Raw genomic sequence first — 14378 nt, 5'->3', positions numbered from 1 at the left:
GGAATTCATAAAGATAATATTTATCAAGATTCATTTAATTAAAATTCACCACCTGACTTTCTTGTGTGGGTTTACTGGTTCAGTTTACTTTGTTTTGATATCGGCAATGATTTTATGCAGGAGAGGTCCAGATAAGTCACAAGAGGTAATGTTGGGTGGCTCATTTATCAATTTAAAGAAAGCTCTGACAAAGGTGAGATGGACCGAAAGCTTTTCTCCTCTGCTAAATATTCAACCCTCCTTGTATGACTTCAGCACTTTTAGATTGGCTTTAGCTGCAGGTGCTATCAGCTTGGAAGAACAGGGAGGCTTTTTCTTGGACTTCCATAGGCTTTCACTGAGCATGTCAACGTCAGTGTATAAATGAAAATTCATCGTGATTGTCTTTCACAAATGTGGCTTCTTCAAGCCATATAGTGGTTACAGTTTTTGTTAAAAGCACTATCTATGAGGCTGTGGAAAAACAAGCCTTATTTTTTCTTCTCATGCGTATGAGAAGAGTTTTATTTGAATCTGAGCGCATTACTAAATGACGAAGTGACTTGTTTTTTGTGTGAGGTGCTTGCTTTGTTACCCATAATGCACTGTTTTGCCTCCTCATTTTGAAGAAGTAGTAGGGGCCTGCTGTGCACCCTGTCGAGCCGAGGCCCTGAGAGGTTCTGAGAGCAGTAGTGTTCCCCATAGTCTGGATCGAGTCCTAACCACACTGCTGCTGACCCATAGTCCAGTGGGACAGTTTCCTGTATAATTGCCTATAGCAGCCGTCCTCAACCCTGGTCCTGGACAGCTAGAGGGCCTGCAGGTTTTTGTTGTTACCCAGCACTTATTTGATCAATTAAAGAATTTGATTACAGAGTTAACTCGCCTCATCTGGTTACTCGGGTCTGAATTAGTTGCTGGTTTTCAGATGAAGGCAAAAACCAGTAGACCAGAACGACAGCAGAGGACCCCTAGGCTATAGGGTCACTCGAATGACCGCACATGTGGGAGTCTGTCAGGATGTGCTTGCCAAGGAAGGAGATCTGTGACTTGAATGCACGGTGACTTGTGGCAGCTGAATTACATTGGGTCTCCTACGCCAAGGTGGTTTATCAGCATTGGTCTCCACTCTTAAAGGAATGACCTACTCAGAATAACATTTCTCTCACTACAACTGGGTGGCTGCACCACAAGCACCTGCCAGTGGGATGCCACTGTGGACAGTCTACCCCCACTGCAGGGTCGACACTACTTAATGTCAGGGCGAGGCACTGTGTGGGACTGCAAGGGAATCAGGGGGACAAGGCCTTCATTAAAGACAATGCTTGTCTCCCTTTTTCTCCCGAATTGGAATGCTAGTATTAATCAGGGCTCAAGGTTGCAACTTCCTCATTTGTTTTGGGACAATGCAGACAAGAATGTGTTCTCCTACAAATCATGTGATGCCAGTTGCCGCTTCTTATCACGCTGTAGTGTAGAAGTCAGGAACACGCAGACGTGCGTTGGAAAAACCACACTTAATGTGAACCCCAACATGCTGACTGCTGGTGCCTGACCGACCAACTGGGGTTGGCAGTGCATTATGGGAATTATGTGTATAAGGACTAAAAGCATGACTATGGCTGTCAGTGTCAACTGCCTAGAAGGCCTGAGTTCCTCTTACCTCACAGGTTCTTACCTTGTGTGATTGAGGGCTGTGCATCCAGTGGACAGTGCATCCTGCAGGATTTGGAATGAAAACAGAAGCCTGATCCTGGTGGAGCCCAAGATCTCAGGGAGCTTCCACATCCCATTACTTTTAGGCCTTCAGCAGGTTCCCTCATCCAGAGCAACTTACTCAGCTTATGATTTACATACAGTCCATTTATACTGATGGATTTTCGCTGAAGCAATTTACAGTTTACACGGCAATTTAAGACAAGTACCATTGTGTTGTCCCAGCTGGGAATCAACCTTGTAACCCCTGAGTTACAAGTCCTGGTCTCTAACCATTGTACTACACTGCCACTTCAAGTGGCCTGACACTGCAGCTCCCTCCCAGACCCATTGTTTAGTTTTTCATTCATTCTCTCCAACCTTTTCCCAGTGTTTAATTGCTCTTTTTACAGTACAACACACATGACATTAACATATATTAACATATATTGTGCTGTTTATATACAGTATGTCATCTTAATCAGTGTGTTGCTGTAGAATAGTGCTGTAGATTGAGAAAAAACTGTTCTGGTTTTTATACATTCCAAATGATGTTTTAAATGTAATATTTATGATTATATCACTTACATGGCATTGAACATCATTATACAAGCACAGTGCCTGCATTTCTGCGATGGAGAATCTAGGGTCAGCTATGGAACTGTGAACAAGTGTGGGTTTCCATAAAACGAGACAGGTGATTAGTTACTTTTACTCTTTTAAAGTAATTTTTTTTACATTTTAAGACAAGTATGGTAAAATAATTCACAGTGATTTTTGATTACATTTGATTCACTGCTGTTTAATGGAAGACTCTCCGGTCCATACTATAGGCTTCCTGGTTCAGAACTGAAGCCTGACTATGCCAGTGTTGACTTGTGCCTGGCAGCCCTGTAGGGCATGGACGTGCCAGTCTGACTGACCAGAGGGGTTGCTAGTGAGAGATCCTACCTCCCCAGGAGACACTATGTTTAATTATGGGACTCCAGGAGACAGTCAGTCCTGGCACTGTACAGATTTGACTCCATAGAAACACCTCGGGATGGAATGCCACTTTGGGGCTCCCACTGATTTCACACAAAGATAGGAGACCAGGGTGAACCAGTAAAGTACCCCTAATTTCTTACATGAGAAGGAATGGCTGTTATTTGGTGCAGTTGGATATATTCTCCTGATTTAACTGTGGTGTGTCCTATGGGTCCCAAACAGGCGTAGGAATATTTAAAAAAAAAATTAAATTCAAATCTAAAAATCTGTATCACTGGCAGGAAATTGATTCATAACAAATACATTTTTAAAAAATCATAAATAGCTATCATATAGTCAAGATTGCTATTCAGTGGCTTCAGTCTGATAGTAGACTAAGTTTAACTGTCATGAGAAGTAACCAACAAAACAAAACTCATCATCAAAACCTGTGTCTGTCACAGTTTGTTGTGTTGATGTTTGGTCTCTGCAATGTCCCAGATAATGTGGCTCTATACCTTACCTTTGAAAGTGCCACATGAATCTATGCTAGCCTTACCTTTGGCAGTGCCATATGAATCTATGCTAGCCTTACCTTTGGCAGTGCCATATGAATCTATGCTAGCCTTACCTTTGGCAGTGCCATATGAATCTATACTAGCCTTACCTTTGGCAGTGCCATATGAATCTATACTAGCCTTAACTTTGGCAGTGCCATATGAATCTATGCTAGCCTTACCTTTGACAGTGCCATATGAATCTATGCTAGCCTTACCTTTGACAGTGCCATATGAATCTATGCTAGCCTTACATTTGACAGTGCCATATTAATCTATGCTAGCCTTACCTTTGACAGTGCCATATGAATCTATGCTAGCCTTACCTTTGACAGTGCCATATGAATCTATGCTAGCCTTACCTTTGGCAGTGCCATATGAATCTATGCTAGCCTTACCTTTGACAGTGCCATATGAATCTATACTAGCCTTACCTTGGACAGTGCCATATGAATCTATGCTAGCCTTACCTTTGACAGCCCCTTATGCTATCCCTCCAAAAAGACTGAAAATGCCAATGATGCCAAGAGAATAGCAATTCACTGTGATTTATAACGCAAGCATACTATCCAAAAGGGAAAATTTGTCTCATGGTATAAATACACACAGGTTAGCACAAAGTATATAAACACAATGAGTGCAATACAAGTATCAAGCACAAATTACAAATGAACTTTTTTGGCTAAAGTAAACGGACTATTAAATTCAGCACAGTATGTGCTTATGAAATTCATTGTATTATTGAGGAGTTTTATTGCAGTGGGATAAATGTTATTTGACACTTCTATTATTATTCGTAGGTATGCAAAAACATCACCCCTGAAGGAGGGCCTCAAATTCTATGTACAGCATATGGGCTTTGTTATGTAATGTGCTTTGGGCTTTCTGAAGTACTTTAAGCATTTAAGGGCTTTTTTGAAGTACTTTAAGGGACATTCTGAAGGACTGTAAAGATAGATTCCTGGCAAGTGCACCTGTTGAACATCAAGAAATTGCTGCATGAGCTGACAGGTTTGAAAATTATTTTAACTTAGATGCTTTTCACCACGTGGAATTCGAAATCATTTTGTTTGTAGCCATAATTACTGGTCATGTGATTGAGAACAATCTCCAGGCTGGAAGAGCCAAATGATGAAAAGTTGATCTGCTTCTCCAGCTGCACTGGAGCTAAGAGTGAGAGTGATTACTCCATTCATTAAAGACAAGCTGCTAGCTGCGGTCCACCCCTGACCAGGCCGATTCCCCAAGGCCATTATCTGTCCAGAGGGGCAACTTTAAAGACTTCCTGGCAGTTTGCCAGTGTTTGGGAATGCTAAAGTAACGTCCAAGAACCTGTCTGACAGATCAGAAACACTCTTCGGGATGCAGGCGTGGATGTGTCAACAAAGCCAAAGTTTATCAAAGCTAAAAAACGGAACATTCTTGACTGGCCAAATCCTTCACCTGATCTGAATCCAGGTGAACCTGCATTTCATATGCTGAAGAGAAAGCATAAGGCAACTAGCCCCCGAAACAAGCAGGAGCTGAAGATGGCTAGAGTCCAGGCCAGGCATATCATCACCAGAGAAGATACTCAGCTCTTGGTGATGTCTATGGGTCACAGACTTCAAGAAATCATTGCATGCAAAGTACTAATCATGACTACTTTCATTTTCATAACATTAATATGTCCCAAACGATATGGTGCTCTGAAATAGGGGGGCTATATATAAAAAGCGCTGTAACTTCAACATAGCAAGACCAAAGTGTATTTACATGGTGAAACCTGCACTAAAGAAGCAATTAAACACACCTGACTAATCAGAAACACCCGTGAAGCCATTTGTGCCACATATTATGGTGCCCTGAAATGAGGAACTATAAAAAAGTGCCGTAATGTCTACATGGTGAAACCAAAATGTATAAAAGCTGAGAATGTGCACTTTAACCATATGTGAATTGTTTAAAACTGTGGAGTACAGAGCCAAATAAAGCATTATGGAGCTCACCGCACGTGCAAGACGACATCCTCAAAATGCTTCAGTTTTGTTTGTGCTAACATAACACAATGGCATGCCTTCTGTAAAAATGCCCAATTTCCGCTTGGTTTAAATGGAAGACGCTGTGGCATTCCATTATATTCAGCCATGTCTACTGTGCCCCCCTTTTGGTCCACTCTAGAACCCTCCTCCCTCTGAGTGAGCCCCCAGGCTAGTCTGATGACTGCGGTGTCTTTCAGCAGTTTCTACCTGCCATGGATCATACCCATCACTGGTCCTGCAGAGTAGCTCACAGACCTTCCCAAACTCAGCTGTCCTGCCTGATTCAATATGAAAACATTGAATGAAAACAAGGTGGCAGTGACAGCAATCATAAATTAAACGTTGCCAGTAAACTTAGATACTACCCTTAAAGAAGTTCTCATATTTCTGCCCAGTCAAATCACGACTTCAGTCCCTTTTGTCTCAATGATATGCTATACTAAGAATTTCATTCCCCTGGAATCAATCAGTTTGTATTTTGGGTATAAAGATAAAGATAAAAATATAAATTTTAAAAATTGAACCGAATATGAAGTAATAGTAAGGCTGAATAATAGCTTTTACTCAAACCCAAACGTAGGCAAAATTTGGATTTGCTCACACACAAATGATCAATTTTATTACTTTTTGCATTGCAAATATTTTCAAAAGCTTTATTCTGAATGTAAAATGAAGGTCCCCATAGATCACTGATGGGACGTTTTGCAGCAAACGGGATGGTAGTCAAAAAATGGCTCGTTACTGCCATCACCTGGTTACATGCTTAATTGCCATTCTGTATAGATCACTTCAGTGTCATCCCTTCAGTTTATGACATTTTCAAAGGCTCAGTCAATAAAAGTAATTGTGAACTACCAAGTAAGAATAGCAGAAAAGTCCATTCTTTATCATGTCTACAGTTCAATGGAAAAGCAGAAACTTAAGGCCCTCCAGGACTCAGTCCTATTGGGGGAAAATGGCTGATTTTGCCCTACAGGCCAGCCCCTTTCCCCTTCCATGTTTCACAGTATTTGTATCACCACTATGTCACCTATTCTCACACAGGGAGCAATTCCTTCGTTCATTCAGGGCATTCATTCTTCTGTTATACAATGTTTATTCGTTACATTTCAGATATTTCCCTGTGAACATCACATCAATGACACATTTTCCCCTGATTTAGCCAGCAATAACTAATGGAATTCATTACAAGCATAGGTGTGTCCAGGAGGGCGCCGCCATGAAGTGTCATTGGCCACTTTAGGTTTGCATTACTTGATGCAAAATAGAGAAATACACGTTTCACATACATCTACAATTCTCACCATCTACTCAGCCTTCATCCTGCCTCTTGCACAATGCACATTGGGATAGGCACCACAAGTTATAACAATTGTGTAATTAATATTACACTTTTTACTAGATTGTCTGTTTATCCTGAAAACTGATAACAAATAGCTTGAAATCAGTCACAACTGAGCTCTAAGTTCACTCATTTTCTGGCCTTAGCATTGATGCCAATGCTGCAGAATTGCCAAAGATATCTGCATGGAAGCCTTCCTGTACAAAGCAGGGGAATACAATGATGCACATTATCCCAGTGGAGAGGGCAATTTCGGCCAAAATTTGCTTTGGTGGAAGGGTAAAAACAGAACTCAGAAGTGTCAATCTAGCAATTACCAGTGCCAGTGCTGCAGAATCTCCAAGGTATCTCATGGAAGCAGAACAGAAAGTGAACATGATGACAGGAGGGGTATGGGGAAGCACAAGCCGGATAGGTGATCATGCCAGTGCCACACAGGAACAGGAATGAGAACAGAAAAAGCAGTTAACTTACTTACTCAACTGTGAATGTTAAACTCAAGTATTTGTTTGGCACCATCAATGCTGTTATTTTAAGCACGGAGTATAAACTGTATTGTACTGGCTGAAGGCTCATTTCAGTAGTTTTCTAAGCTCCTTCACACCCCTCCACCAATATATATGAGCTATTGTGTATCAATGTTTTTTGGTTCAGGTCTTTTGACATGGAAAACTGCATCTAGCTATGGGGACAAACTGTCAAATAGTTTAATAAATAAAAAATATTAATTTAATGGTATAGAGAAGTTATAACGGCAGACACGCATTTCATGCTTGATATTCAAACTTTTGTCTTTCCACACAAACAGGGATGGCATTGTAATCTAAGTATTTTAGGTTTCTCTGAACCACTGTAGATGCTGGTTAAATAAATTAAATTGTAATACTTCATTAATATGAAATGTTTAATTTTGAGGAGTTTGAAAAATGCAGGATGATCATTAATGCTTACAACTGCTGATGGGCGGAAGTGCACATCAGAACAAGTTTAAACGAATCAAAATGAGCACAAGGGTGAGAACAAAGGTTTATGAATAAATCGCCAAACATGCATAAAAATGGTTAAAATCTACAATCACGAACACAACCTGTATCTATAATCATATAGACAAAATTTTTCACCAAAAACCCTCATTAAAAAACAAAACAAAAAAAATAAATACTATTTTTATTTATTTGGTCTCACAGTGAAGGACAACAAAGCAAAGTAAGGCTACCTTTCTCAGGTAAATACCATGGAGGTACACTGGTCCTGAGGCCTGAATGTGGTTCAACCTTGAGACAGTGACTGTACGGCTTTACACCAAGCAAATACCCCAAAAATAGGACCTCTTTTATTACTTTTTTCCCCCCCAAACTGCAATTTTGTCCACCTGATTACTGAATAAAATTTTGTACACTTTCAGAAAAGTGGACTCCAATGCCCTTTCCCCTCTCCCCGACCCAGAAAAGCACAATCCTTCCAAAGTAATTGACTGTTACAAAAGCTGAACGGTGGAATGTTGGAACTTGTGCCATTAGGTGCAGTTTCCCCATAAACGTACATCATGACAGACACACATCTAAAAAGAAAAAATTTACCAAACAAAAGGACACTGTTGGGTAGCTACAGGAGACATGTGTATAAAAAAAGGCACCAAAGGTGGTCCGTAGGACTCCACAGAGGTAGGCCCAGCCCCATAAAGGGCTGTTTTATTAGCGAGGCTATTGGCCAGCAGAGGGGTAGGGGAGGGGCGATCCAGCAGTCGCCGTCTGCGCGGCTTCTCCCAGTCTCTCAGAGCCGCAGGTGTGGGACGGGCATGGTGACGTCGCGGAAGAAGCGGTGTACCAGGGCGTTCTTGGCCGAAATCCTCTTGTTGGGGTCATAGTTCAGCATTTGCTGTGGCGCAAGAGGGGGGAGAAAAAAAAAAACTGAACTCAGAAAAGACCGGCAAGACATTACATCACATCTCATACCGGAGCTACGCTCAATGTCATTCGCCGTTAAACCGCCACACAAGCGCAGTCCCTGCTGCCCCGCCCCTCTGCGCGGTCTCACCGATAGGAGCTCCCTCCCGTCCTCGTCCAGCGGGGGCACCACCTTGGACAGCTCCTGCCGCGCCCACTTTGGGAAGGAGGGCTTGTAATCGGGCATGGAGGTGACGCCCGGCCACACGCCCTCGTCGGGCGTCCCGAGCGTGCGGAAGATCCGGAAGAGCTGATCGATCTCCGAGTCGCCCGGGAACAAGGCCCGCCTGGTGATCTGGGCGAGCCGAGGGAAGTACCGTGTTTAGTCATCACCGATAAACCTCAATCTTTACACCACAGGCATTTACCAGACTTACGCAACATTTACATAGAATTTTACATTGTATCCATTCATACAGCTGGATATATACTGAAGCAATGCAGGTTAAGTACCTTGCTCAAGGGTACAACGGCAGTGAATCAAACTTGTGAATGGGTAAGGTTACAAGACCAACTCTGTACCCATTATACTACACTGCCACCTACACTACACTAATCAGACCAACAGCATGTACTGTGTTTTGCAGAATACCATTTATGATATGCAAGATATTAATAGTTAAATAAGGATATTCTGACATCACACCATGTTACTGCAAAAAAATAAAAAATAAAAGGAATAAAAAGATTACCATTTCTGCAAAAATGCACCCCAAACTCCAGATGTCCACAGCTGTGGAGTAATATTTACAACCCAGAAGAATTTCTGGAGCTCGGTACCACAGAGTCACCACCTGAACGGACCAATCGAAACTGGGATGACTCAAACATACCAGGAGTAGGTGGAAATGCTGACACACACTCGCAACTCACAAGAAGCCAAACATAAAATGTGAGAAAAGCTCATTTTGGAAATCCTGTCAGTATACCATGACTACAAAGCACAATTCTAAACATTTGTTCCTTGCCATTACTGCAGCCAATTGCAAATGATCTTTATGCATTCCCTTGAAACCATTAAAGTACCACACAAATAACACGGATTACGTTACATCTCATCCAGTAACCAGGAACCAAAATATTCCATTAGAATATTTTTAAATAATCAGTTTGACATGGCAATGTTGTTTGGCCAACACACAGGTGAAGCACTGAGCATCCTTTTTTGTTAGTGAGCAGAGATGCGATACACAGCAAAATCATACAGGACAAGAAAATTTAATCTTTGAACTTTACCACCTCAAGCCAAAATCCTGTTACGCTAAGCTCCTGCTTAAATGAAATGACAAACCTAAGTAATGAGTAACCCAAGTAATAAAGACTCGGTAAAGGGTCTTCCCTCTCACCTCGTGGGTGTAGGTACGGACAGGCACCCCGAAGGCCCTGGCCAGGCCGAAGTCGGCCAGCTTGATCTCGCCCTGAGCGTTGATGAGCAGGTTCTGGGGCTTGAGGTCGCGATGCAGCACTCGGTGGGAGTGGCAGAAGGCCAGGCCCTGCAGCAGCTGGAACAGGTAGCTCTGGAGCACAGGGAGACCGGAGTGAGAAGCAGGCGACCGGGGCCCAGAACAGGGAAAACGCTGCCTGGGGAGCCGCCAGCTGGGATGGCCTCACAGCGCACAACGGTTAAGGCTGAGACACCAACAGTGGAGACCAGACCTGGGTCAAATACGTGTTTGTTTTGGATTCAAATGCTTTTCTACGCTTGACTGATCTTGTCTGGTGTATTGGAACTAATGCAATACTCTCGTTAAAGTGTAAACCCTGCCTTCTGGTCATATTTGAAGGCTCAATTACACCAGGCAAGATTGATTGAGCACAGAAATGTATTTGAATCCAAAACAAATGCGTATCTGACCCAGGTCTGGTGGAGGTTTTATCCTAGATCAGCATTCAGAGATGCTTTACAAATACAAGTGCGAATCACCCTTTTTTTTTTTTTAATAAACAAAAAGCATATTAAGCTTGAACACATACAGTACTTAAACTTATTTATTTACGATGTAGCCTACAGCCTGGAATCTTTTATTTTTTTAAGAACAAATAGTCAAGTTTAGTACTGAAATAGATTACTTTAAGAACAAACCTACTTAAATTACTTGGTTCATGCATTCTGACGAACATCGTTCGTAAAGAAATAGAAACACATGGCGAACTGTTCACTCACATGAATGATCTTTTACCACCAAGGTCACACATGCTACCAGTGGCATAATTTCCATAGAACTGACATGCAATTATCATAGAGAAAGAGGTGCCGTATACAAAAAAATCAACCCAGCTGTTTTCACACCATTCAAGTTGAATTCACATAAAGAGAGGGGTATATAATCAAAGAGAAACAAAAGCAACTGGCCAACAACGCACAGTAATTCACTTCCAGGAAGCAAGCAAAAGAGCCCCAGACTCCACAGGGCTTTATCTGTATGTACCTTGACCAGGGGCAGGGCAATTCCAGTGACTGAGGAAGAATCCATGAACTTCTTCAGATCCTGATGAAGGAACTCAAACACCAGGTACAGCTTATTCTCTGTGTGGATGACATCACGTAGCCTGCAACACACACACACACGGGGAAGGGATTATCCCCATCCAGGTCATACTCACACAATATTGAAAATCAACCCGTGAATGAGTGACTTCCCAGCACTAAACGCAAACGTGGTTCCCACTCATATTGGATTGATAATGTATTTCTAGAGTTTCAATCTTCTTAAAATTGATAAAGTGCAATTTTTTATTATAATGGTAATTTTTTGTCTTAAGTGTCACATTTCATCATGAATCATTTTGAAAATCACATGGAGAAACTTATGAAGACAAGTTATTTTCAATATAACTTGTCATGGACATGCTTGTAGATGCTCTTGACTGTGAATATAAGCAATACATTTTAGCAGTGGGTTAATTTATTGTACAAATCACCTAATTTCACAAATGATTGTGATTAGAAATTAAATCAAATTTACCTGTTAGCAATAAATATGCATAATTTGACTGCTGCAAAATTAGATAAGGTGTGATTCAGAGCTTGACCTCTGTCCATAATTTGACTCATTCGAAAGGAAGCCACCGACCCATACTATTTTCAACTTACTTGACAATGTTGGGGTGGCTGAGTTCCTTGAGTAGGGAGATCTCTCTGATAGCCGTGCTGGGAACTCCCTCAGTTTCGCTAAAAAGCAAAACACCGTTTTGGCCAGGCACAGCAGGTTTCCAAACAGTACATCCCACATAATGGCACGAAGATTAATTTAAGACACAATTAACTTTGTTGGGTCGACGCTTAGCTCAACTCTTGAATGTGTGTTGCCGGGGGAAACTATTTTGTGTTACACGAACGGTGCGGTGATGATTAGCTTCCCCCTTAATAAACACTTGTATGTGCACCCGAGCATTGGCAATTGTACAACTCTGTACTGTAGTAGGATTGTAAATAAAAACTTTAACTAGCTTGTAATACAAATGTCATCCATGATCACCTAAACCAAACAGACGTAGGCGATATATTAGCTAGCTAACGTTCGCAGGATAGAGTCAGTGGTACGCTAAGTTATCTAGTTGGCTACATAGTAAACTAACATTCTCAAAATAGAACTCCTTTAACTTAACTGACTGACAAAGGGGGGAAGGTCGATAGATACCTTGCTAGCTAACTTAACATGCCAACGGAATAACTAGGATAACCGGTGACCGCTCACACTCCAAAGTAAACTAGCTAGCTATATGTCTCGTTGCAATTAACAAGTTTAAACACGCACACGCTACCTAACGTTGCGGACTCAGATCTACCGGAAAGAAGCGAATTTGTCTAAAAGCCGCCATGTCTTATTGCTAGCCCAATTCAATTCATAGCGGCTAAGTTTGAACAGCTAGCCAACTAGCTGCATATCCAACAAAAGGGGGTTCATGAAGAACACAACACTTACGTATCCAGTCTGATTTTCTTGAGGGCAACCGTTTCTCCAGTAAGTTTATTTTTTGCCTTGTACACCACCCCATACGTTCCCTCCCCAATCTTTTCCACTTTCTGAAAAGACTCCATAGCAATCCCAGACAGTCGTAGACACACTGCCCCAGTTTCTTTCGGCCAGGTCCCTTCCGCCCGCCGTATTATCAGCTAAAACCCAATGGCTGTGACAACTTCTAAAACCAAACTCCTAGAGTACCGCGGGCAAAGTGACCCACCACACACAATTTGCAGCGGAAATACATGAGGGGAACAAGACATTAAACAGTAAAAATATAGGTCTCCCGAGCTGTGTTGCCTGCCCGCTGAAACAAAAGTAACCGAACCCGCCAGTTCCCGCGTTGCTGAAGCCGCGCCCATTGAATAAAGAATTCAAAGTTTCTCCTCCCTTTCAAAAATCTCACATGCGCCTTCGTGTCCGATTGGATAAAAATGCACAATCTCTCCTCCTCTTGAGACTGTGGCACGCCTTCTTGCATCTAGGCCAAACAGAGGTTGTGTTCAAGGTTTCACTTACGCCTCCAAAACTTCCCCTATCCACTTAGAGCAAGAAAAAAGGCCTCGCCTCCAGTCTCTGAACCGTTTACTTAGTAATGAACGTGGAATAGGCGCCAATGTCTAACGCTTCCCAGCTCAAATTCAAATCATAATCCGCTTTTATTCGCACCGACCATGCTGTGTTAGAAGTAAAGAAAAATGTGTGATCAATCTTTATACATTTGAAGTTTTACAGCTATCTTTTTAATGGGTTTAAATGAAAGCATTTTTGGATGTACAATCTACGGGACACCCAGTGAGAGTTTAGGATTTTTGTCATTGTCATTTTCTTTTCCATAACGATAGCAAGCGAAACGTATTTTCAGCTATGTTGAGTGGTCACTGGTTTTATTTGTTTTATCCCTTAAAGGTATTAGGGGTGTACATCTTAAATGGCTATTTCTTCTGAGAACTAAGTTTTATGTGTATTTTGGTTTCAGTCATACATCTGAATGAACATAACTCAATGATTTGTTTAACAGTGAATTGAGTGTTACTGTATTTTACTGGGAAACACTGGAATAAGGTCATGCAGTATTGTATAAGTGGAGATTGTGAGGTCGTACCAGTAATATGAGTTGAAATTGTGCTTGTGAGGTTCTGGCTGGTGGGTATGCTGGTCTATCGATCCATGTCTCCTCACACTTTAGCAACCTACTCTGGCCTATCAGGTTCCTGTACCGCACCAGTAGCAGTTGTGCATGTTCTGCAGTTCAGCTGGTGGACTGCGCAGTGAAATGACGCTGTGGTAGTATTAAGTTCACAAAAGATACAGGTGGGAGGAGATACAGACTGATTTGCCCTGTCTTCACTGGCTCAGTGTTGCACACAGTAAAATATCCAGTGTTAATTCAACTCTTAACAGATAACATTTGAGAGTGGGACCAAATGCTATCTGTTAATAACTGAATGAATACTGTTTGAGTTGAATTAACACTGGACATTTTACTGTGCAGTTGCATATTATTTTTAAAATAGAATGCATAACGTATAATAGGAAGTTCTCAGTTGATCTAGGTGCCATCTGCAACCCCCAATGGAGCCCAATCACAAAGCCATGCCACATTTCACCCTGTAGTACTGCAAGTGATCACTTCTATGCAGATAAAATTCTCCCCAACAATGACAAACTAAATTTTGCGTAAATCACTGAGACAAGGGATTGCACTCTTTGGCATCATGAAAAAAATATATAGGAAACTTACATCATGGCCCTGTGATAATAGCATTAATTTAAAATGTAATGTAACGAAACACATCTAATGTTACATAACATAATATGTGTTTTTAGGAGGCCATCAGATTGTTCATTCTGCAGCCCAGAAGACTGTTCCAGTGAACTATCATATTTCTCCAAAACGACAGCCA

The 14378-nt window shown here is 41.7% G+C and overlaps 1 protein-coding gene across 1 annotated transcript; it reads right to left on the bottom strand.

Annotated features, from left to right (window-relative positions):
• Positions 1 to 7450: 7450 nt before the first annotated feature.
• On the bottom strand, positions 7451 to 12838 carry cdk2 (cyclin dependent kinase 2). Its single transcript, XM_064305379.1, has 7 exons — positions 12433 to 12838; positions 11601 to 11678; positions 10936 to 11056; positions 9853 to 10023; positions 9199 to 9300; positions 8598 to 8801; positions 7451 to 8438 (listed from the first exon to the last, which is right to left on the bottom strand). The coding sequence occupies exons 1-7, from the start codon at positions 12546 to 12548 to the stop codon at positions 8334 to 8336; spliced, it is 897 nt and encodes a 298-aa protein (XP_064161449.1). The 5' UTR covers positions 12549 to 12838; the 3' UTR covers positions 7451 to 8333.
• Between the last annotated feature and the right edge of the window lie 1540 nt (positions 12839 to 14378).

The sequence above is a fragment of the Anguilla rostrata genome, chromosome 13 (assembly GCF_018555375.3).
Source record: "Anguilla rostrata isolate EN2019 chromosome 13, ASM1855537v3, whole genome shotgun sequence".
NCBI lineage: Eukaryota > Metazoa > Chordata > Actinopteri > Anguilliformes > Anguillidae > Anguilla > Anguilla rostrata.
Note: the sequence above shows the minus strand (reverse complement) of the source record. Positions and strands in the feature narration are given on the sequence as shown.